This window comes from Oncorhynchus tshawytscha, unplaced genomic scaffold, assembly GCF_018296145.1.
Source record: "Oncorhynchus tshawytscha isolate Ot180627B unplaced genomic scaffold, Otsh_v2.0 Un_contig_564_pilon_pilon, whole genome shotgun sequence".
Lineage (NCBI taxonomy): Eukaryota > Metazoa > Chordata > Actinopteri > Salmoniformes > Salmonidae > Oncorhynchus > Oncorhynchus tshawytscha.
In genome coordinates this window covers 346,375-370,037 of record NW_024609738.1, presented here as the reverse complement: position 1 = coordinate 370,037, position 23,663 = coordinate 346,375, and the positions used below count along the sequence as shown (strand labels likewise).

At 42.0% G+C, this 23,663-nt stretch overlaps 1 protein-coding gene across 1 annotated transcript; it reads left to right on the top strand.

The window, feature by feature from the left end:
- cpsf6 (cleavage and polyadenylation specific factor 6) lies at nt 1-23,376 on the top strand. Its single transcript, XM_042317431.1, is given in 13 exon segments — nt 1-124; nt 1,852-2,064; nt 2,370-2,473; nt 2,715-2,860; nt 3,220-3,399; nt 7,614-7,727; nt 11,294-11,455; nt 11,458-11,520; nt 11,523-11,796; nt 13,052-13,167; nt 13,379-13,532; nt 14,683-14,871; nt 20,437-23,376. Coding segments are annotated over 12 exon segments (1,770 nt in total). The 5' UTR covers nt 1-64; the 3' UTR covers nt 14,867-14,871; nt 20,437-23,376.
- The last annotated feature ends 287 nt before the right edge of the window (nt 23,377-23,663 follow it).

Here is a 23,663-nt window from a genome sequence, read left to right as displayed (position 1 = left end):
TTTCTGCTTTCCTGTTTGCATTTTGTCTTGTTCAGGTCGATCGGTGGAGGAGGTGGTCTGGAAAATGGCTGACGGAGTTGATCACATCGACATCTACGCCGATGTTGAAGAGGATTTCAACCAGGTATGCAAAACGGTTACAGTTGTTTAAATCCTGCACCGTTATAGACATATTTTTGGTTTGCCCTGTGATTTTTATTTGCTAAAATGTTTTTTGAAAGTTAAACCGAGTTATCTGGCGTCCGATGAGACCTGCAAAGCGATTGCCTGTGTTCGTCGCAGCGTTTTTTGAATTGCAACTACGCAATGACTTGTCAAATATATATTTTTTTAAATAGTAACGTGGATGTTGTGTACCTCCCTTAGTTTTATGTTTGTTGGCTAATGTATACAGTTTGATAGGTAAATATGTTTCACTTTGCAAGCCAACGTGGTCGTTCCATTGTTAACGACAGTGTTGTACCGGAGGCGAAGTGGCGGGGAAGGCCTCCGCAACACAAAAACACCGTGGCCTGCTTTGTCTTTGCGCTAACATTATATTGGTATTCAACTACCTAGTTACATATTACCGTGTAACTGTTTGGCTAATAGTATAAAACAGTAGGGACTGTGCTAATAACGAGTTTATTTAAAAAAATATATATAATTAACGTGTAGTTTCTCTCCGGTCGGCGACTGTTTAAAAGGTTGTTGCGCTCTCGGCGTCACTCCCCCCTGCTGAAGGCTGAAGTTAGCTGTTATGTTGATGTTAACTTTTAATCTTTTAATTTTTCTCAAAGCAAAAAAAAAAAACGTTTTCAAGATACCATGTTGCACAAACATGAATGGTTTTGTTATTTTTTTTTTAATCAACTGCCTTTCTAAATCTGATATTTTTGTTTATTTACTGCATTTTTAATGCCAAATGGAAGTGCTATTCAAATCAAACTTTTTGTCACATGCGCCGAATACAACAATTGTAGACTTTACCGTGAAATGCTTCCGTACAAGCCCTTAACCCAGCAGTGCAGTTCAAGAATAGTTAAGATGGAAATGCTATTCGGTTTGAGTTTGAGTTTGATTCTCATTGATCAATCACATAGGACTGATTTGTTCATTTACGTGGGGGATATTTGACCCAGTTCTCACACAAAAAAAATGCAGTTATCTCTATGGTTTCGCATGTCAGCTTTCTGCAAAGATTGCCAACTGCACTCTGATGCAGTGTGTGTAGACTGAAGTGTTGTGTATGCTGAGGGTTGGTCATACTTGCGAGTCTTTTTCAATGTGCATCTGCACTTTAAAGGGATATTATCAAAAATGTTCAAAGTTATAATCTCCAGAGCAGTAGTCCATTTGTACCGAACAAATCTGCATATTGCAAACACTAATTTGGATGTTTTACTTATTCAAATTATGTTCTGTTGACTCAAAGCAAAGTACCCGAAAGTGTTTGTTAGGAACTCATTAGCACGGGGACTGTCCAAAATATTACACTGTTGGACTGAAAATAAAACCAGCTCTAGGCAACAAACTGTTACTGTTGAAATGTTGGCTTGATAATATGGCTCACATTGTTTGCCTATTCAGATGTGCAGTAATGTCTGCATCTTTTGTATTTCATGTCCTGAATGTCACAAATCGTTTTAACTGCAAAACAGCTGAAGACTTCATTCTGCTCTCTGACCGTCACACGTGTCAAAGCATGTTGTTGGGGCTTGTTCCAGATCGTCTTTGTTGATATCATCTGTAGGACCCAACACATTGACATGAAGGAACAATCCCAGAGTTTAAGACATTCTGGAGCACAACTATTGATTGATTGACTGACTGTGATGTAAGGTTGACCTATTGTGTTCTACCCCCCCACAGGAATCAGACTACCCTGCCCATGACCAGATAGACTTGTATGACGATGTTATCTCTCCTTCGGCCAATAATAACGGAGACGCACCTGAGGACCGGGACTACCTGGACAACCTACCCCCACCTGCTGGCTCCGAGGGGAACAAGAGCACCCCGCCCAACGTGGTTTACACGTATACTGGCAAGAGGATCGCCCTGTACATAGGCAATCTCACATGGGTAAGTTATGGGTTTGGATTAGAGCGTCTGCTGAATAACAAAGATGAATATAAACGGGCCATTTACTCAGACCCAGATAAAAAGCGTGCTCAGTGGGTCTTTGAGGATCGCCCTGTACATAGGCAATCTCACGTGGGTAGGTTATGGGTTTGGATTAGAGCGTCTGCTGAATAGGATCGCCATTGGAAGTGTTTTTTTAGTCCAGAGATGGGCTTAGTCGGGGTCAGGGAAACTAGCCCTTAATGTGCATCAATTATGTAATGGGCCTTGATGTAAAAAATAAATAAAATGCCTCCCCTTTCCAGTGGACAACAGACGAAGATTTGACAGACGCCATTGGATCAATAGGCATTAAGGATCTGCTGGAGATCAAGTTCTTTGAGAACAGAGCCAACGGCCAGAGTAAAGGGTGAGCTTTCTCCTTGCCTTTCATGATCCCTCAGTACACACTGGCACTCTGAACAGACAGGTTTTTTTTTTGTGGTTGACTTTCCTAATACCTTTTGAACTACACACAGGTAGTTGTACGTTGATCTTCATTTATTCAATTATTTTAAAGAGAAAAACAGAAAAGAAATACCCAAATAAAAGCTATAAGGAAAGAAGGAGATGATGACATTGTCCCGTTATGCCCTGGTGTGTCCCATTAGGTTTGCCCTGGTGTGTGTGGGCTCAGACACGTCCTCTAGGAAGCTACTGGACCTGCTGGCTAAACGGGAGCTCCACGGACAGAACCCCATTGTTACCCCCTGCAACAAACAGTCCCTCAGCCAGTTCGAGATGCAGTCTCGGAAAAGTAGGTGAACCTGCGTGCCTCCACACGGGGACGGGCAATTAGAGTTATAGAATAATAATTATAAATGAGTTATCTGGTTTTTCGGCACGGTTTAATGACAAGGTAGGTCTGATAACCTGGGATGACCCAAATACGCTGCAGCAGACCCAAGTATTTGGGTCTTGAGTCTGCCTCTGCTGTCAATGCAGAAATTAAAATATTTTATACATTTGATTAATAACTACATTTATTTGAATAAATACATTGATTTAGTGAAGTAATTAGAGTTTTTGTAGCGTCCAGAACTACCTAATTGGGTGAGCACAATGAGTTGGGGATTTGAATGTTCTCTCTGCCCTCTTCTTTCCCTTTATGCCCAGGTACATCGGGTGGGCAGATGTCCGGAGATGGGAAGGCGGGACCCCCCACCATGGGCCCCCGCGGTGGCTTCCCCATGGGCATGGGTAGGGGCCGAGGCCGCTTCCCCGGGCCTCCTGGCCCTGGAGGAGACCGCTTCCCTGGGCCCATCGGACCTGGAGGGCCCCCGCCACACTTCCCAGGTGAGTACTCTTCCCACTCCAGCAGTCGGGTCGGTCTGTTCGCACGGCTCTCGGCTAAAACCAGGGTGTCTGCTGGTTCTTAAAGTCTGTCTTACAAAATCAATTTAAGTCTTAAAGTTTCTTAATTTCAGTTTTCAAAAGACTTTAAAAAAATGTGACTGAGATGACTATTGTGCTACTGCTTAATGTAATATTGTGCTACTGCTTAATGTAATATTGTGCTACTGCTTAATGTAATATTGTGCTACTGCTTAATGTAATGTTGTGCTACTGCTTAATGTAATATTGTGCTACTGCTTAATGTAATATTGTGCTACTGCTTAATGTAATATTGTGCTACTGCTTAATGTAATATTGTGCTACTGCTTAATGTAATATTGTGCTACTGCTTAATGTAATATTGTGCTACTGCTTAATGTAATATTGTGCTACTGCTTAATGTAATATTGTGCTACTGCTTAATGTAATATTGTGCTACTGCTTAATGTAATGTTGTGCTACTGCTTAATGTAATATTGTGCTACTGCTTAATGTAATATTGTGCTACTGCTTAATGTAATATTGTGCTACTGCTTAATGTAATATTGTGCTACTGCTTAATGTAATATTGTGCTACTGCTTAATGTAATATTGTGCTACTGCTTAATGTAATATTGTGCTACTGCTTAATGTAATATTGTGCTACTGCTTAATGTAATATTGTGCTACTGCTTAATGTAATATTGTGCTACTGCTTAATGTAATATTGTGCTACTGCTTAATGTAATATTGTGCTACTGCTTAATGTAATATTGTGCTACTGCTTAATGTAATATTGTGCTACTGCTTAATGTAATATTGTGCTACTGCTTAATGTAATATTGTGCTACTGCTTAACGTAATATTGTGCTACTGCTTAACGTACTGTTGTGCTACTGCTTAACGTAATGTTGTGCTACTGCTTAACGTAATGTTGTGCTACTGCTTAATGTAATGTTGTGCTACTGCTTAATTGTTGACACGCCGGCAAAAAAAATCTAAACAATGGAACGTCAAATAATACTGGAGGCCACTTTCAAGGCGTTGGAGAGAGCTATCCAACCACATGCTCTTAAATGGACTTACCGGTAACCCATAAGTCAAAGCCCTGTCTAAGCCGGGCTGGGGTTCTACGAGGCTATATGGAATTGTCTTAAGAAGGTCATACCAAGGATAATTTTACTCTACTGAACAAAAATAAACGCAACATGCAAGAATTTCAGTTTATACCGAGTTCCAGTTCATATAAAGGAAATCAGTCAATTGAAATATATAAATTAGGCCGTAATCTATGGATTTCACATGATTGGGTATCCGTTGGTAACTGATACCTAAACAAAATGCGCCTCGGGATCTCGCCATGTTATCTCTGCATTCAAATTGCCATCGATTTTAAAAAGCAATTGTGTTTGTTGTCCGTAGCGTATGCCTGCCCATACCATAACCCACCGCCAACATGGGGCAATCTGTTCACAACGTTGACGTCAGCAAACCGCTCACCCTCACAAAGCCAAACACGTGTTCTGAGGCCGGTTGGACGTACTGCCAAATTCTCTAAAATGACGTTGAAGGTGGCTTATGGTAGAGAAATTAACTTTAAATTTTCTGGCAACAGCTTTGGTGGACATTAATGCAGTCAGCATGCCAATTGTGCGCTTCCTCAATCTGTGGCATTGCGTTTTAGTGGCCTTTTATTGTCACCCGGGCACAAGGTGCACCTGTGTTATGATCATGCTGTTTAATCAGTTTCTTGATATGCCACACATGTCCAGTGGATGGATTATCTTGGAAAACAAGAAATGCTCACTAACAGGGATGAAAACAAATTTGGACAACATTTGAGAGAAATATTTTCTATTTATTTTATTCAACATGGGACCTACAATTTACTTGTTGCGTTTTATATTTTAGTTCAGTGTATTTGCTTTTGAATTTTAAGACCCCTTGAAGTATCAAGATATTTAGTAACATTTTTGGGGGGGGTTAATGTTTTTTTTTGTTGGCCTTACTGCTATTAGTTTAATGCAAACACATTGAATAGGATTCACTACATGAACAATAGATAGTAGCAGACCCCCGAACTCTAAAGGAAGTTTGTTCTGACCTGTCTGTCCTATAACATTTAACTCCTTATTTTTGGAACTGAACAGTCTAATCCCTGTCATTCTAATCCCAGTCTAAACTGGGGGGGGTCTACTAAACTATATGAAATTGTTTTAAGAAGGTATTACCAAGGATTAATTTAGCTATTTTATTAATATTTTTTAATCTAAAAGGTTTTGAACATTTGGCCGTACTCCTATTAGCCCATACAAATGCAATGATTTAAAAATAGGACCGCCTCAGGTTATTGTGAGTGTAACAATTATATCTCAACTGTCAATATAGATGAAATAATACCACTTTACAGAGTATGTCATTGAGATGATGTCATAGCGGAGTGGGCCAATACCACCTCTTTACAGTGTATGTCATTGAGATGATGTCACAGCGGAGTGGGCCAATAATACCACTTTACAGAGTATGTCATTGAGATGATGTCATAGCGGAGTGGGCCAATACCACCTCTTTACAGTGTGTCATTGAGATGATGTCACAGCGGAGTGGTCCAATAATACCACTTTACAGAGTATGACATTGAGATGATGTCATAGCGGAGTGTGTCATTGAGATGATGTCCAATACCACCACTTTACAGAGTATGTCATTGAGATGATGTCATAGCGGAGTGGTCCAATAATACCACTTTACAGAGTATGTCATTGAGATGATGTCATAGCGGAGTGGGCCAATACCACCTCTTTACAGTGTGTCATTGAGATGATGTCACAGCGGAGTGGTCCAATAACACCACTTTACAGAGTATGACATTGAGATGATGTCATAGCGGAGTGGGCCAATACCACCTCTTTACAGTGTGTCATTGAGATGATGTCACAGCGGAGTGGGCCAATAATACCACTTTACAGAGTATGTCATTGAGATGATGTCATAGCGGAGTGGGCCAATACCACCTCTTTACAGTGTGTCATTGAGATGATGTCACAGCGGAGTGGGCCAATAATACCACTTTACAGAGTATGTCATTGAGATGATGCCATAGCGGAATGGACCAGAGTGGGCCATTTGCGGTGGACACAAGTAGCTTATAGGTCTACCGATGGAGTGTTTTTGTAGGACGTTACATTTACTGTTAAATCAATTGCATGGCTTTCTAACAGCATTATCATATTTATTAGACTTAGCGATCTAGCTAATGTGTTTAGAGTTCCTACTAACTCAGGTGGTGAATAGCCTAGGCCCCCTAGGCCAATGGGTACAAAAAACATACAGGTTAATTCATCTCTAAAGATCCATATATATATATATATCTGATTTATTCTGGATCCTATTTTGACATGTTGTATTTTCATCATGTGTTCCCTGCACAAATAGATTAAATGGCTAACTTATTTTATGTCTGTTTTGGCACCGGAATAACAGCCAGTCCCAAAAAGACTCCTTTTACCACCATGGGCTCATTTCTGGAGGGGAATATTAGCAGCTGTGGCAGACCTCAAAATAACTATTAAATTGCTTTCAAAGTGGCATTAAAAAAAGGTTGTTAGTCTTCAATTCAACTAAATGGAACCTGCAGATACCCTGAAAAACAGTACAGAAAGGAAGCCTGTTTTAATTGGTTAAATTTAAACCGTGCCCTGATTACAACCAATGAAATGGCTTCCTTTCTGGTGAACTATTTCTGCTGTAAGCAGTGTGAATGGATCTTCCACTGACAGCCAGGCCAGTACCGTTGGTGTTATGCACTGCATGGACTGAACTGAAGATGGCTCCTCCTGTCTGGGTATTATCCTGTCTTCCACGTGACCATATGTGGAAAGGATTGGAAAGCACCAATCTATCATCTCTACACATTTTGTCTGTTTCATTACATTCTGACTCCTGTTCTCTGTCCCCTTGCTTTCAGAAGTTGAGTGAAGTACTTGGATTGTGTTGGGATGGGGGGTTATTCAACATTTGTTTTTATCCAGTTTGCCCCTGTCTTTACACCCCCCTTCAGATAATAATAATAATAAAAACACAATTAATTTTCTGGTTTGGCAACTTCTTCCTGTGTTGCTAGTTGCGCTTCTGCCATTGGCCGGATGGCCAGTGTGGTCACAGCCTTGTTGTGATTGTGTTTTTCCTCCCACTAGGGTCGGGGATGAGGCCACCTGAACTCATTAACCATAGACACCAAGAAGGCCACCTGATGGATATGAATTTCAATTGCTTCCCGCCGGGACGTGATGGGAATTGGCGACCCAGAGGTGAAATGCCTCGACTCCTGTTGACAACAGTTCTAGGGTTGGCAAATCTTCCCCAAATCTTCCCAAAAATCCCAGATTTTCCAGAAATCCCAGCTGGAGGGTTTATGTAATTCTCAGGGAATTCGCTACAATGGGATCCTCCAACCTGGAATTTTTGGGAGTTTTGGTAATGTTTTGGATTTTTGCAACCCTTCACAGTGCTAATGTATTAAATAAGAATGATTACCCCCCCCTGCCCCCTCTACCTCCTGCTTACATGTTCTTTTTTATTAAGGCCTGTCTGTCTATGGAGTCCTGCACTGACTGACTGACTGGCCAAGACTCTTTATTAAGGCCTGTCTGTCTATGGAGTCCTGGGCTGACTCTGACTGACTGACCAAGCTTCTTCTCCCCCCCCCACACTTTAAGTCCTGGGTTATTGATCATTCTGTCTTAACTGTCAATCTTTATATGCTGTGTTGCTTGTTCTGTTTCTATTGGCTGTTCTGACAGAGTGGCTGTCCAGCACTCTTGGAAGCTAGACAACACAATGAGTATAGAAGGGGTGTCTTGGATGGCTGACCTCTTACCTTCCAGACCAGTCAGTCCTGCCTGCTCCATACCAAGATTGTTTTTCCAGCCATCCAGGCCTGTCTGTCCTGATACTCGGCCAACTGGTTCTTGGCTTTCGTTGCTAATAGCTTGCAAAATCTATAATCTCGCTCAATCTTGAATTTTAATTCACAGGACGTCTAGGGTGGGTTGCACCAACATGGTTTAAATTCATCTCAGATTAGAGCTAATCTAGGTTTATAATTCATCTCGGATTAGAGCTAATCTAGGTTTATAATTCATCTCGGATTAGAGCTAATCTAGGTTTATAATTCATCTGGGATTAGAGCTAATCTAGGTTTATAATTAATCAGATGTGTTGCACCACTTCATTTCAAATCTGGATCAGTAAATTCATGATTAACCGTTTTAAAATATGATCAGTGACATGTTACACCAATATGTGAGGTATTTTGTGAGTTGAAACGAAGTAGCTAGCCTACTTGACAAATGAGGCCACAAAATTGCTGTTTTGTTATAAATTTAAAAAAAAAAACAATGTTAGAACTACTGTAAATCCATCGTGGATGGTTCTGATTTGAAATAAAATCCATTATTTGCCAGTACTCATTTGTTAGCTACTGTAGCTAGCTATTACATTTTTTTTACCCCTTTTTCTGGTATCCAATTGGTTGTTAGTCTTGTCCCATCGCTGCAACTCCAGTATGGACTCGGGAGAGGCGAAGGTCGAGAGCTCTGCGTCCTCCGAAACACGACCCAACCAAGCCGCACTGCTTCTTGATACAATGCCCACTTAATCACCAATGTGTCGGAGGAAACACCGTACACCTGGTGACCGTGTCAGCGTGCACTGGGCCCCTTCTCAGGAGTCGCTAGTGCGTGATAGGACAAAGACATCCCTGTCTGCCAAACCCTCCCCTAACCCGGACGACGCTGGGCCAAAGCCTCCCCAATTGTACGCCACCCCATGGGTCTCCTGGTCGCGGCCGGCTGCGACAGAGCCTGGATTTGAACCCAGAATCTCTCATGGCACAGCTCGCGATGCAGTGCCTTAGACCACTGCGCCACTCGGGAGGCCCTAGCTAGTTTATAAACCAAGCTAGCTAGCATGCAATATTATGTATTATTGTCATTACTTAACGTTATTTAGCCACTTATTATTTGTCCGCTAGCCACCTGATCATGGTCAAAGAAGTTCAAATATATCAGTTTATTAAAAAATAAATATTTATTTATTGTCGGAGCTGATGGAGGAATTTAGTAAAGTACTGGAGGATAAAAAAGACTGACAACACAACTGTCATAAAGAAGGGAGACACCTGGGCCATTTTATGAGACAGATTTAATGGATCGACACAGATTAAAGAGAAGAGGGACCCAAATCGGATGAAAGCGTGCTGGGGGAATACATTATTTTAACAAGAGAAAGCCAAAAAGGATGCGGCAGAAGACCGGCGGGGTCTATTTCAGACCAGAGGGCGGGTCTCCGATCACACAGAAGATATACGAGATGATTCCCCAGCAGTTTGCCCCTCTCCACAACTCCTATTATGACGATGGACAACTCCACCCACCAATATTTAGTAAGCATAAATAACTGGTAAATATCAATACCTATAATGCATGTTAAAATGAAGGTTAATGCTACTTCACTGCAATGTTACTGTTATCAGGCCCGTTACAGCATGTTCCATAACATCATCATTCGTACCAAGGCTGGGCATATCACAAGCCCCAATTCAGTTGTTGTACAAATTGGGAACGTACAGAACTCATTATGAATAGGCTAATTATTATAAATCTCAACAGGATTCAAACTGTCTAATTATTCTCTGACGAACTCTGTCGTTTTGTATCTAGGTTTAACGTGAACATAGAATAGAGGAAGGATTTAATTTAACTAGGATTCATTTAAAACTAGGTTTAATTTAACTAGGATTCATTTAAAACTAGGTTTAATTTAACTAGGATTTAATTTAAAACTAGGTTTAATTTAACTAGGATTTAATTTAAAACTAGGTTTAATTTAACTAGGATTCATTTAAAACTAGGTTTAATTTAACTAGGATTTAATTTAAAACTAGGTTTAATTTAACTAGGATTCATTTAAAACGAGGTTTAATTTAACTAGGATTCATTTAAAACTAGGTTTAATTTAACTAGGATTCATTTAAAACTAGGTTTAATTTAACTAGGATTTAATTTAAAACTAGGTTTAATTTAACTAGGATTCATTTAAAACTAGGTTTAATTTAACTAGGATTCATTTAAAACTAGGTTTAATTTAACTAGGATTCATTTAAAACTAGGTTTAATTTAACTAGGATTCATTTAAAACTAGGTTTAATTTAACTAGGATTCATTTAAAACTAGGATTAATTTAACTAGGATTTAATTTAACTAGGATTTAATTTAACTAGGATTTAATTTAAAACTAGGTTTAAAATGTGGTGCAACAAGGATTCATTTAAAACTAGGTTTAATTTAACTAGGATTAAATTTAAAACTAGGTTTAAAATGTGGTGCAACAAGATGATTCAACCCAGTTTAAGAGTTGATGCAGCCCGCCCCTTGTGTCAAACAGAGATGTGAATGTGGTCCTTCACGTTGTACAATGTCAGTATTCACAGCTAATGTTTTGAGTCCTTTGCTGCGTTGCCTTCTCAGCTTGAACTTTGATCCCACGAAGTCAAGGTGGCCTCCAAGGCGCAGGGACTTAAACATACAGGATCACACATTTGAGCATTTTTATATCTTCTCAACAACACGTCATGCAACTTAAAATGTCACAATTCCTGTCCAGAAGTCATCAAACCCAAGCGAAGACATTTTCTGCAGTACTTGAGTTCCCTGTTCGTGGTCTCTGGATTCCAAGAACTGCTCGGCGCCGTCTACTGACACTGGGAACGTCTCGGCGCCGTCTACTGGGTCACCACAATGCTTTAATTTGCTTTCAAACAGTTGGTAGTGAATCCAAACTCAAGAAGGTTCTTTTTTGTGTTTCTGTGTTCCAGGTGGTATGCAGGGCCCACCTCGACCCCCTCCTGGCCCACTAGGCCCCCCTGGACCCCTAGGCCCCCCTCCCCCAGGACAGGGCCTCCCCCTCCCATGCAAGGCCCCCAACCGTGGCGACCGCCCCCACCCCGGTCATGTTCCCGGCCAGTTCGGCCAGCCCCCATGGGTCCTCTCCCCCCTGGCCCTCCCCCACACGGCTTCGGCCCTCCTCCTGGCCCCCCACCCCCCAACAGGGCCCTCCACCCCCGGGTCATTTCCCTCCTCGCCCCCCCGGGCCCCTTGGACCACCTCTGGCCCTCGCTCCCCCACCACACATGACCGGGCCCCGACCTGGAGGCCCCCCACCGGCTCCCCATGTCAACCCAGCGTTCTTCCCTCCTCCTGGGGGTCCTAACAACATGGGGGGCCCTCCTGGAGGAGACGGCAGGGGCCCCAACGGGCCCAACGACCCCTATGGACGGCCACCTCCGTATGACCGGGGAGACTTCGGACCCGCCGGCAGGTAATATAACCCAACAGGATCACGACGTCACGTACTGCCAGTTCTACAGAAAGCCAGTTTCCCTCTTCTTCTTCGGTTCTGTTCCAATCTCCTTTACTCTACTCTAGATGATGGTTTGTGTTGGAAGAAAACTGATCTATTGAATGACATACTGCCAGTTTTAGTCTGAATTTATTTCAGTATGTAGAACAGCTGTGGTAGAAGCAACACCAGGACATCATCCAACACCTTGTTTTATAGCACTGTCAGGTTCCCTTAGCAACAGTCCGTCATCGTTTTGTGTTTGTGTTGGGAGCGTCTTTTAAAGGGGGGGTCTTTTTTTAACTTTAGTATTTTGACTACGAAGCGTGGTTTCTTTAGTGACCCTCCTGAATCTCCCTCCCTCCCTCCCTCCCTCCCTCCCTCCCTCCCTCCCTCCCTCCCTCCCTCCCTCCCTCCCTCCCTCCCTCCCTCCCTCCCTCCCTCCCTCCCTCCCTCCCTCCCTCCCTCCCCCTCCCTCCCTCCCTCCCTCCCTCCTCTGGCTGCCTACAGTAACCAGCGTCCCCCGCTAATCTGTGAGTTTGACCTCAGGGCCCCCCTGCCCCGCGGCTGCCCAGACCCCTGGATTAACGAGGGTTTGGTCGATCTGAAAAATGGCGGCCAGCACTTGCACAATGCGAGTGACCCAGGGTTAGTAGAAATACTGCCAGACCCGCTGAACGAACATTAGGAAGTAGTTTCCCCTGTAATGACCTGGTGCCTGGCTTTGTTGAATTTTGAGAGTGGATGCTTGTTGTGGTTGATGGATTGGCCGAGCTATGATTTTGATAAGCGTTAGTAAACTGTGTGATGTGTGTGTTGTGTGTTTCCTTAGATTAGCTAGTTATCACTGGTGTTAATTCCCACAGGCTTGGATAACGTGGTTTGCGTCTGCTGTGTCGTTATAGCTGTCCATTAGCTGTGTGTTTCCTTGACTCATCTGATTGTCTCACCCCTCTGTTTTCTCAATCTCTCTTGCTCTTGATCAATTTCTCCATTTCGCGCGACCTCGCAAAATTCATTGGCGGAGAACAGTCATGGTCCCTCCCCTCTGACCTTCTCCTCCAATGACTTTTGAGAAGGCAAGGAGTTAGGAAAGACTAATTGAAAAAAATAGCTTTTCCTTCCTCTAAAACGTCCTCTTTCCTGTATCTAGTGGTTCTGAGTTTGTCGTTGAGTTTGAGGACTTTTTAAAAAGATATTGACGCTGTCTCCTTCCTGCTTGTCTCTGTCCCAGGGAGATGGAGTCGGCGCGGACACCGCTGAGCGAGGCAGAGTTTGAGGAGATCATGAACCGGAACCGAGCCATCTCCAGTAGTGCCATCTCTAGGGCGGTGTCAGATGCTAGTGCTGGTATGGATCATGCCCTAAACACAACACACACACACACACACCTCACAAATCCTACAACACACTCTACCGAGGGGCTGAATACACACACACACACACACACACATTTTATCTATGTGCTGCTTGTAGATTGTATTGCGTACTTTCACAAGTGACCCTTATCTAAGTGTCTGAGCTGTACCATGTGATGTTAATGTCTCCCTCTCTCCATTAGCTGACTACGGCAGTGCCATAGAGACTCTGGTGACAGCCATCTCTCTGATCAAGCAGTCCAAGGTCTCTGCTGACGACCGTTGTAAAGTACTCATCAGCTCTCTTCAGGACTGTCTCCACGGCATCGAGAACAAGTCCTACGGCTCTGCCTCCAGGTAAATACAACCTCTTCCTCATTCTCCTGTGGTTCCTGTCGGGAGGGGGGGTTCCATTTCAATGCGGGGGCGGTTCCATTTCAATGGGGCGGTTCCATTTCAATGGGGGGGTTCCATTTCAATGCAGGGGGGGCGGTTCCATTTCAATGCGGGGGGGGTTCGGTTCCATTTCAATGCAGGGGGGGTTCCATTTCAATGCAGGGGGGCGGTTCCATTTCAATGCAGGGGGGGCAGGGGCGGTTCCATTTCAATGCAGGGGGGGGCAGTTCCATTTCAATGCAGGGGGGCGGTTCCATTTCAATGGTTCCATTTCAATGCAGGGGGGTTCGGTTCCATTTCAATGCAGGGGGGGTTCGGTTCCATTTTTTCAATGCAGGGGGGCGGTTCCATTTCAATGGGGGGTTCCATTTCAATGCGGTTCCATTTCATTTCCATTTCAATGCAGGGGGGTTCCATTTCAATGGTTCCATTGCAATGCAGGGGGGCAGGGGCGGTTCCATTTCAATGCGGGGGGGTTCCATTTCAATGCAGTTTCATTTCAATTCAGGGGGGGCGGTTCCATTTCAATGGGGGGGGGGGGGCAGTTTCATTTCAATTCAGGGAGCAGGCAGGGGGGGGGGGGGGCAGTTTCATTTCAATTCAGGGAGCAGTTTCATTTCAATTCAGGGAGCGGGGGGGGTCAGTTCCATTTCAATTCAGGGAGCACACAGTAATTCAAATTCTTCTTGAGTTTTAATATGGTTTACTTTCTGAATTGACTGGAATTATAAGGGAATGAACCGATTTGACTCCAACCCTGGTTGTTATAACAGACAACTGAGAGAAGTGAATGAATTGAAGGTGTCTGATAATTCAGGATGCTGTTCGGTACCTGCTAGTCATTGTGCTTATATTCCTGTACTATTCTGTTCTTATTGACTGGGAATGGTTGTGATGTTTGTTTTACCAACTGTAGTTGAATGCACTTATTATAAAACAGTCTGGGTAATATTGTCTCAAATGTATTTGATTGACAGATCGAAGTGTTACTGACAGTTGTATTGGTGACGTCATTGTTTATGAAATTATTGTTGGTTTTGGCCGATGGACAGACCTGCTTTGGCGGTTGGTTAAGAGTTTGATGTATGAATGTAAGTTCTGCCCCTAAAAGACGCGAGAGGTCGAGGGAGCGTGACCACAGCCGATCCCGGGAGAAGAGCCGGCGCCACAAGTCCCGTAGCCGCGACCGCCACGAGGACTACTACCGCGAACGCAGCCGGGAGAGAGAACGGCACCGCGGGGACAGAGAACGAGAACGTGAACGAGACCGTGAGAGGGAGTACCGACATCGTTAGCGGAGGTGTGTATTCCTCGTTCAAACTCCTTACCCGTAACCATGTCACCACTCTTCTCCCTCAGCTTAATGCAGGCCAGGGGCCAGGTCGCTACGGCCCAGAACAAGAGGCCCCGAGCGGGACGCGCCCTGCGGAGCCCGACGGTAGGTGGAGGTGGTAGGTAAAGGCCTTGTTCCATCAGTCATTATTGTAGTCTTGACCAGAACTGACTCATTGCTGCCATGTGTGTATATATATATTATTTGTCTGAAACTTGTTGTAGGTTTTGACTGTTTTTACTTTCATTCTTTGAACATTGATTGTGTCGTCAGGCTTCTACTGCGTGAGTGTGTGTTGTAGGGGATGTTTTATGTTTTATGTGGAAGCCCTGCTGAGCTTGAAAATCTTTTAAATCTCTTTAAGTTGGAAAAAGTACTTTATGACAAATGATCAACACCTGTGAAAGGTTGTAAAAATACACCAATTGTTCATTGATGGGTTTCTTTGACACCTGATGCCACAATGTGCCAAGAAATGATTAGTCTACATTTTGCAGGGGTCAAAGGTTGAACTCTGTGATGGTACTTAAGTTAAGGGGGTTGGTTGTATGAGTTGTTTTGTAGGCCACCAAATGATGACCAAAACTGTAGGTGGTTCTGACTCTTGCTAACCTGAGGTAATGGTTACATGCAAATTGAAATGTCTAAACTATTTTAAAACCACTCTCAGTTCTCTAATATAAGCCAAAGTATGGTTTTGGGGGTTAAATAATGGAAAGGATTGTGAACTTGACACATATCTGTGCCATATTTTGTATTTTTATCACGTTGAAATTGATGGTCTTGAAGAAAAATAATTTTTGTTAATGTTTTTGTGTAAATTAATGACATTAATATCAAGCTGGTAAAATGTTTTGTCTATATTAATTTTTAGGCAAATAGTTATCTGGTCATACTCCCTTAACGGTCGACAGGAATGTGGTAACTAGGTAACTAGGTAACTAGCCCGCTATGTCTCCTGTAGCGTAGTTGGTCTTCACTCTAAAGCCCCGGTTTTTGTACAACAGACCATTGTGAGTGTTGCTACTGCTTTTGGTGCTGTTAACATTAGATGAACACGGTTTTTACCTTTTTACATATATCATTTCTGGATGTGCCATTTTTTTGTGTGCGTTTTTTCCATAACATTGAAGGATTGATTTCCAAAAAAATGATGGCTCAGGTTTTTTTAATCCATTTTGTGTACCTTGATGGTAACATGGGGTTATATATTATATATACATACTTCATGACAGTGTAGGGCCCTATAAAATCCACGTTGTGGAGAATGTGGACAGAACCACAGTGTAGGGCCCTATAAAATCCACGTTGTGGAGAATGTGGACAGAACCACAGTGTAGGGCCCTATAAAATCCACGTTGTGGAGAATGTGGACAGAACCACAGTGTAGGGCCCTATAAAATCCACCTTGTGGAGAATGGACAGAACCACAGTGTAGGGCCCTATAAAATCCACCTTGTGGAGAATGGACAAAACCACAGTGTAGGGCCCTATAAAATCCACCTTGTGGAGAATGGACAGAACCACAGTGTAGGGCCCTATAAAATCCACCTTGTGGAGAATGGACAGAACCACAGTGTAGGGCCCTATAAAATCCACCTTGTGGAGAATGGACAGAACCACAGTGTAGGGCCCTATAAAATCCACCTTGTGGAGAATGTGGACAAAACCACAGTGTAGGGCCCTATAAAATCCACCTTGTGGAGAATGTGGACAGAACCCAGACATTAAAACGGAATGACTCAATATTCAATAATGTTAGTAGGAAGTCAACTAAATGTGTCCAGGCTGGTGGGGCGCCGAGGCTGAGGCTAGTGGGGCGTCACCTAAATGTGTCCGGGCTGGTGGGGCGTCGACTAAATGGGTCGAGGCTGGTGGGGTGTCGACTAAATGGGTCGAGGCTGGTGGGGTGTCGACTAAATGGGTCGAGGCTGGTGGGGGTGTCGACTAAATGGGTCGAGGCTGGTGGGGTGTCGACTAAATGGGTCGAGGCTGGTGGGGTGTCGACTAAATGGGTCGAGGCTGGTGGGGTGTCGACTAAATGGGTCGAGGCTGGTGGGGTGTCGACTAAATGGGCTGGGCTGGTGGGGTGGGGCGTCGACTAAATGTGTCCGGGCTGGTGGGGCTGGTGGGGCGTCGACTAAATGTGTCCGGGCTGGTGGGGCGGGGTCGTGGTGGGGCGACTAAATGTGTCCGGGCTGGTGGGGCGTCGACTAAATGTGTCCGGGCTGGTGGGGCGTCGACTAAATGTGTCCGGGCTGGTGGGGCGTCGACTAAATGGGTCGAGGCCGGTGGGGCGTCGACTAAATGTGTCCAAGATCATCATAAAATATGAATGAAATGCATCAGTGAGTCTTATTTTTCTTTAACTTTCTGAAGAGGAAACGTCAGTGTCTGTGTGTCCGCGACTGTCCACCACTTTGTTAAGCCGTTAGCGATGATGCTAATATAACGACGACAGTCTTCTGGTAGATGGAAAGGTTTTCCCCAAAAACATTCTCAGTTAAACACAGGCTTCTCTGTGGTTAATATTTACTTGGCAGAATGGTATCGTGATTATTTGCATAAATCCACTGGCCATTTGTTTAGCAAACTCTGCAATCACATGAGTGCTACAGAAACATCACTCACCAGACAGTGACGCTCACTGGTGCACAGATGAATTAAAGGGTAACTACACCCAAAATGTCATTTCTGGTCTCCTGTTTAAACACTGTTGTGCACTTAGAACATCCAATGTTTTTATTTGATATAAATATAAATATATAAATGAAATTGGGCAGGGGGAACATTTTCAATTGATTTTATAGGGCCCTAGCAATGTCTGTTTGCGTGTAAATTTGCGTGTCAATTTGATTACTTTTCTTCCCTTAATACTGGGCTTCACAATGTGCTGATCCTGTAAACGAATAAGAAAACCATAAAATATTTTTACCAAAGGTACAGTACTTGAAAAGATGCTGATGATATCAATCAATACAGGTACAGTACTTATCTGATATTTCAATGAGGACTAAAGAATCATCACTATTGTCCACAATTCAATGGCAGCCATTTTGTTAATGTGGATATTTTAGGTTTCTAATGGTACACCTATTTGAAGTGGATCTCAAGATTTTACTGTCGGTTGTCTTGTTTTTAGGCTGTAGTTTGAAATAGACAGCCAGACAATTTTGACTTGGTACCAAATATCTTGTAGGAATTGAAGGTCGATGGGTGTTTCACTGAAATGATGTAGTCAAGAAAAGAATTGTGCTGTTTGTCCTATTTTTTTAAATGGGTTGATGGTCACTCAAATTTAATGTTGCTGTTGTAAATCCCAGTAGTGATTTGAATGTATACCCCAACATCTGATTGTGTTACTGGTAACTGATATATATTATTTTGTATTGGATTGGTTAGTTTGCTGAGTAGTGACTCCATGCTTGCATTAAATGGGATAACTCCTTTGAATGTACATGTTCGATTTAAGTAACTTCTCTGCATTCCCCCCCCATTTTTAAATGGAAATAGCATTTTGTTAAATTATTCATATAAACACAAGACTTTTAAATAATACAACTGACAAAATCAATCTAAATTTTAAAGTTTTGGTCATTACTTTTAAATGACAAGGAAACCAAGTGAAGAGAGGTTACTTTATTATCCTGTACTCCTATTTGTCTCACTTCATGGTGAAGGAAATGATTTGATCTATGCTTACTACCTGTCAATCTATGTTCACAGATCTCAACATTTGTTTCATTTAGCGTTGGGATCATATGTGCCCACTTACAGGGAAGAAATGACTAGCTATTTTTCCAATTTGTCTATAGGTGTCAGTGATGTTTTACAGGCATGGAGAAAGCAGCCCTGATTTCCTGCTAACATATTTCTGCGTCTGTTTTAACTGTGTCTCTCTCTCTCTCGCTGGTGTGTTCATCCTTCACAACTACACATCATGTGGTTCCTAAAACACTCATTGGTGTCCACACCATCTCAAGAAGGTTCATTTTGACGACTGTTTCAACCACCTTAAACTCGTTCAATGTCTCCTGCAAAAATAGGCTCTGCAGGAAGTTAGTACCAAAAACAGCAACTGGTCACATTCTTTCATCCATGAGTTATAATTATAATTGTTAGTGTTTTGAGAACATGTCTTGGTGATGCTGTGGACCCTTTGAGATGCTCAAAGGATCTGAAATGATTGTGCGTAGGGTGATGGGTCATCTGTTCGATGAAATGTTGGTCGTATTAACTTTTTAAAAAATGTGATATTGCCAACTATGCACCATGTAAATTCACTAATTGAGCAAAACCTGGCTTCAATTTGATTTAAAAATGATATTGATAAACAATGAAACTAATAATTACTACTAGGCTATTAACTATAGTTTCTATTTTATTTTTGTTGTGTAAATTGTCATTGACAACCAAAACATACAGAATATTCCTCTTACCTGGTGTATCAGTTTGAAACTGTCTGGGGTTGATCCATGAACTGAAATATTAATGAATGGTTATGTGGTTTGCAATTCCAATGACTTGTCAGTGTAATGTTGATCCTGTGCATGCCAGGCTCTGGCTGTGAGAGTTGTTTCAGACTACTCATATATGTGTGTAGGGATACGAGTGTGTTTTTCTATATTTATCCTGGTGTAATAATGCCATTCCTCTATGGAGATCTGACCATGTTAGTCCTCTGCTTCTCCCAGTGCTCCGGGCACAGTTTTACCCCCCCCCCCAAATGTTATCTAATTGGATTTCACCTATCGGATAGGTTTAAATGCATAGCTGTAGAATGACTAGAACGAGGGTCTGCATTCAAGTCAATGAATCGTCTGTTCTATTTATTATTTCTATGCGTTTTAAATCCTATCCTATAGGTAAAATCTGCGTTAATGTTTGGGGAGAACTATACCCTCGTCACCTCTCAGACTAGGGGACCGATCCCCCAAACTGGCCGCTAACACCTTTTTGGTTTTATGGACTTGTTGAAAATCTGAGAGGATTTGATAGGTGGAATTCTCACATGTACTTCCACCTATCAGAGGACAAGGTAGACTTAATACCATATTGTGTCCATCTGTCAGATCCTCTAAAGATATTGAGAAGTACGTACGGTCTAGGGGTTGGGATTGAGCGTTCTGTAGATGCCATCTTCTGCCCATGCACTTTCAGATTAGATTATAAGATGTTCTGTGAGCACCCTTAAACAGGTTTATCCAATCCACACAAATTGATTGTAAACCTTCTCTGAAATGAGTTGAGTACTTAGTGCATGACACATTTGAATACATTCTAAATTCAGATCTCAACAGTATAGCAGGGTCAGTCATTGTGGGCACTACATTGTTCTTACTCACTGTAATGTGGAATCACTCTCTTGACAAGTTGACTACCATTAGAAAGAACAGTACCTGCATGTATTTGTTTCGTGTCCTCTGTGTGTGTGTGTGCTGTACAATTAGAGGGGATATGACACAAACAACAAACTGTATATTGTTGGGCTGCCCCAAACCAAACTCCACCCTTCGTTTTCACACATTTCAGCCTACGGAAGAGGACAGGGACGAGGACGCCTCTTCACAACCAGCAGGCCCTACATCAGGATCGCCTTGTCAACTAGTCCCCCCCCCCTCTCTGTCTGTGTCTCCATGGTTACCAGGGGACTGACTACCTGGGAATCGCTCACAGCTGTGTAAGGCTATAAGTAGTGTTCTTTAAAATCATTCTCATGGTATAAAAAAAAACTACTCAACAGCTATTTTTATTTTACTGAAATTTTATTTGATGTGAACGAAAAAATGATTACCTACCTGTGTTGACAGGCTTCTTTCAAGCTTTGCGAAAATAACAAATGACTACATTTGCCTGCTCTATTCCAAAACGGACAACTTTTGACTGCTATAATGTGTACATTTTGTCAGGTTAAAGCTGATTTTTACAGGGAGGTTTTTTGTTTTTTCGTCTTCATTTCCTCTCGTGCCCCCCCTACTTTTCTCGTTAGGATAATGTTTGTAAATGTCTCTGCTTTGAATATTAAAATAGATTCTGTGTTGTAATAAACTTGTTTACTGGGGTTTTGACACTTAATAATAATTGACATGTGTACATTTTTGCCTTGCATACATTTTTCATGTTGAATTTTACGAAATAGAAATAGTTATTTTAAATTTACTCTCACTTAAGTTGCAAAGTTGTGCTGTTATTGACCAAATGAAGCACAGTTGACCAAAAAATTGTATTTGTCCCGATGCCCAGAATTAGTGAAATCTGACTGAATTTAGCGTAACTACTTATGCATTGAATGATCATGTGACAGATATTTTAATCTTTGACTTATCAGTTTGTTCTAAAAGTTCTACGTAAAATGTAGCTACTTGTTGACAAACGTTTGTTTTTAGACTCCGTATAGTTCTGTATGCCTTTTGAGTTCCAAAAGTGAAAATCCATGTCTTTGCTAAGTGATTTTAGAGGTATTCAGGACTTGATTATACTTGGGAAAAACTTTATTTTTTTATTTTATTTTTCTTGATTTTCATTTTTTTTTTTTTTTTTAAATGTTACCAGGAAGTACATTCCAAGGGTTCATTACTCTAATATTATTGAAACAAGTAGAACAAAATTATTGACTTATGGAATTATTTTAGTGATAGATAAACCTTCACAGATCTGGACAATACTACTACTGTGAACCGAATTGGTCTCTTATCTGCAAACTTGTGCTCTGATTGGCTGGCTGATGTACTGCACTGATTTCTTAATGAGTTGCTTATCCCCTGGTTTAGGCCAGTGAGGGTTGTAGCCTGGTCCCAGATCTGTATATACTTTGGCAGAGTCTTGACTTGTTGTCTTGTCTACATTGAATAGCAATAACAATGCTAGACTAGTTGGCTAAAACGCATACAGACCTGAGTGAAATACTACAAAGCAGGACCAATGTGTTAGCCAGCTAATTTGCTTAAATATTCTGAAATAATTTAGAATTTTTGGGGGGGAAAAGAAGCTTGACTCAATAAGCAAAAACACATATCTAAGTTTGGCTTTCTTAATGAGCCAGAAAATCAAATGTTTATCAAAGTTAGCTGGCTAATGCATTGATCCTGTTTTGTAGGATCCCCTTCTGGGACCAGGCCATGGGGCTGGGTGTAGTAAATGGTTGATTACAGTAGTAATGAGGGTCTGGGACAAGGCTGAGAGGCTGGGTGTAGTAAGTGGTTGATTACAGTAGTAATGAGGGTCTGGGACAAGGCTGAGGGGCTAGGTGTAGTAAATGAATGGGGATTACAGTAGTGAGGGTCTGGGACAAGGCTGAGGGGCTGGGTGTTGTAAATGGATGGGGATTACAGTAGTGAGGGTCTGGGACAAGGCTGAGGGGCTGGGTGTTGTAAATGGATGGGGATTACAGTAGTGGGTGCTGGGACAAGACTGAGGGGCTGGGTGTTGTAAATGGATGGGGAATTACAGTAGTGGGGGTCTGGGACAAGGCTGAGGGGCTGGGTGTTGTAAATGGATGGGGAATTACAGTAACGAGTATTCAAGTGAGGTGTCCATTTTGTAAAGCATGAGAGCACAATGCTTCCCTGGCTTCTCATGATCTGTCCACTGACTGGTCTGCCAGATTAAAATAACTGATATTGATGCCTGTTTTAAGGCGGTAAAACCTACCTCTCTACTCCCATGTATTTTCTAAATGGCCCTGATAGACATTAGTGGTGCTCTCCTGCTTACATTGTGTTGACACTCTAAAGATAGATATTTAGGTGGTTATTGTGGCTAGAATCATTCACTGAAACAAATGCTTCAGTCAACTAAACATATTTTTATTTCAATTTTATTGGTTAGACATTACATCCAACTATTGGCACATAAATATCTCCCAAGTTTTTATCAATATTGCCCACTAGCTACAAAGAGCATTTTGATTTGAGGACTTAACTATGTGTTTGAAATGGAATGTTATTGAATGGAACCTTTAGTAAAGTTCTCCTTCAGGTAAAGTTCGCATGACAGACACTTCGTTTTTTTTTATACGTGGAACTTTTGTATTGCATTTTATTGTATAAATGCACTGAGATATTGAATATGGTGTAGAGCATTATGAATGCTCTATGTAGCTAGTATACCATGTTTATTGTGCTAATGGACAGGTTATCAATGCTTTGTTACCTATTCGCAGATCATTACGAATAGCTTTCCAGCCCCAACGTCTTTTCAAACCGGTTGAATATTTGAGTGGAGCTGGTTTGATACGTCAATACTGTACATATATACGCAGTCGACAAGTGTTACTCATACTCAATTAGTGTTGTCATTTTGTACATATAATAATGCATCCATCTTAGATATTACCTTCAAATAGTTTTTACAATCAGATCCAGAGTTTTACCTGATCAATTTCTCTCTCGAACGTGTTCAGGAAATTGAACTTTTTTTTTTAAGGTGCACTGTCTTGTTTTGAGTGGTTTCAATAAACTAGTTTCCTCCGTCTTTGATGTCGGGTCTCCGTGAACCATTAGGCCAAATGTTACTGTTCCTGACATTGCTGATTTGGCTTCATCAAATGTACACTTAATCAATAGAATGCAATGTATAAAGGCTGGAATAAGACCGGAGGATATTACTGAGGTCTGTAGTTTTTCTGTTTTGTGAAAATATTGTAACGGTCTAATTTACTCAAACTTAAAACCATGTTTTTTTTCTCAGGTATGATTGACACGATAAAAAAAAAAGGAAACTATTTATAGGCCTTCAAGGATCTTGATTTTCTTTATTTA